This window comes from Lissotriton vulgaris, chromosome 1_1 (genome assembly GCF_964263255.1).
Source record: "Lissotriton vulgaris chromosome 1_1, aLisVul1.2, whole genome shotgun sequence".
Classification (NCBI taxonomy): Eukaryota; Metazoa; Chordata; class Amphibia; order Caudata; family Salamandridae; genus Lissotriton; species Lissotriton vulgaris.
Genome location: NC_141685.1, coordinates 129,135,115 through 129,137,455, shown reverse-complemented (window position 1 = coordinate 129,137,455; position 2,341 = coordinate 129,135,115). Strand labels below are relative to the sequence as shown.

The 2,341-nt window shown below is 39.7% G+C and overlaps 1 protein-coding gene across 1 annotated transcript; it reads left to right on the top strand.

The window, feature by feature from the left end:
- The first annotated feature begins 511 nt into the window (after positions 1-511).
- Positions 512-1,801, top strand: LOC147737757 (uncharacterized). Its single transcript, XM_086935254.1, has one exon. The coding sequence runs from the start codon at positions 512-514 to the stop codon at positions 1,799-1,801; it is 1,290 nt and encodes a 429-aa protein (XP_086791380.1).
- The last annotated feature ends 540 nt before the right edge of the window (positions 1,802-2,341 follow it).

Below are 2,341 nucleotides of genomic sequence, written 5' to 3'. Positions count from 1 at the left end.
TCTCAGTTACTGCCATTACTTCAGTGCAAAAAGGTACTTCTGAGTTTAATCATTAAATATCAGACTAACACCTTATCACTGCATTGCTAAGAACCTATACAAATAGATTTGAGAAAAACTTCAGTCACAAAATAAGTTGCTGCCGGAGAGGCTATAACCAAAAGACTATTATCGGCTAGAAACATTTCGACATGTGTTACAGGGCTGCATCCAGACATATTTTGCTCAATTCAAGTGTTAAGAAGATTACACACAATTTCTTCTACAGATAAACACTGAACATTATCTAAACAAGCTTGACTCTAAAATCGGGTTCCCTCGTACCGTGGCATATAAGCAAGAGAATACTAAATGTAACTCTAGGAATACACCTTATAAAAACACGTGCTGTGAGAATAAATTCAGTGTTCAAACCCGCCTCAATCAAAGCAAAATAACCCAAGTTGGGGAAATAAATTACCTGTGCCAAAAAAGATTCAGCCGTCAATCTCATCTCACTGAATTTGAGAGAATGCACACTGGGAAAAACATCTCTCAGTGCTCTGAATGCCAAAAAAGTTTCAGCAGTAAATATTATCTCACTGAGCATATAAGAATCCACACTGGAGAAAAACCTTATCAGTGCTCTGAATGCCAAAAATGTTTCAGCTTTAAATCTAGACTCACTGCACATGTGAGAATCCACACTGGGGAAAAGCATCAGTGCTCTGAATGCCCAAAAAGTTTCAGCTTGAAATCTCATCTCACTGCACATGTGAGAATCCACACTGGGGAAAAACCTTATCAGTGCTCTGAATGCCAGAAAAGGTTTAGTATCAAACCAAGTCTATATCGACATGCATTAACCCACTCTGTGGAAAAACCTTACCAGTGCTCTGAATGCCCAAAAGGTTTCAGCTTGAAATCTCATCTCACTGAACATATGAGAATCCACACTGGGAAAAACCTCTCTCAGTGCTCAGTGTGCCCAAAAAGTTTCAGCAGTAAATATCATCTCACTAAACATATGATAATCCACACTGGGAAAAACCTCTCTCAGTGCTCAGTGTGCCCAAAAAGTTTCAGCAGTAAATCGTATCTCACTGAGCATATGAGAATCCACACTGGGGAAAAACCTTATCAGTGCTCTGAATGCCAGAAAAGGTTTAGTATCAAACGGTGTCTATATCGACATGCATTAACCCACTCTGTGGAAAACCCTTATCAGTGCTCTGAATGCCCAAAACATTTCAAACTTAAATCACTTCTAACTGCACATTTGAGATTCCACACTGGGGAAAAACCTTATCAGTGCTCTGAATGCCAGAAATGTTTCATTAACAGAAACAGGCTCACGCTGCATATAAAAACCCACACTGGGGAAAAACCTTATCAGTGCTCTGAATGCCCGAAATTTTTCTGTCACAAAGGAGAACTCACTAAACATACTAGGACCCACACTGGGGAAAAACCTTATCAGTGCATTGAATGCGACAAATGTTTCAGTAATAAAAACCGTCTCACTCATCATATAAGAACCCACACTGGGGAAAAACCTTATCAGTGCTCTGAATGCCAGAAATGTTTCTATGACAAAAGAAGACTCACTAAACATACTTGGACCCACACTGGGGAAAAACCTAATCAGTGCATTGAATGCAACAAATGTTTCAGTGATAAACGCCATCTCAAACAGCATATAAGAACCCACACTGGGGAAAAACCTTATCAGTGCTCCGAATGCCAAAAATGTTTCATCCGTAAACGTGATCTCACTGCACATGTGAGAATCCACACTGGGGGAAAAACATCAGTGCTCTAAATGTCAGAAAAGATTCAGAGGTAGAGATGTACACATGCACCATAAGAAAACTCACCATCAAAAATTATTCAGTGCTCCAAATGCGAGAAAAGCATAAATTGTAAACGCAATCGCACACTACATGAGCAGACGCACAGAGGGGAAAAACATTACCAATGCTATGAATGCCAGAAATTCCTATTTAATAGGCACACTCTCACTAACCATAAGCGACTCCATACTGATGAAAAACCTTATGAGTGCTCTGAATGCCTGAAAAGCTGCAGAGAAAAACACAATCTCACCATGAGAAACTCCACACTGTAGTAAACCCTTGTGCCATAAAAGCTTGAATCTGAAAGATAGTGTTATGCTTCATGAGAAGTCCCACTCTGGGGAAAAGCCTTACGAGTGCTCGAAATGCAAGCAAAGTTTTGGTTACAAATTACTTCTCACTTGTCATGAGCCAACTCACACGGGAGAAAAAAGCCTTATGTGTGTTCTGAATGTCAGATAAGGTTTAGTCTTGAATACATGTCACTTCACATGAGAGAATTCACA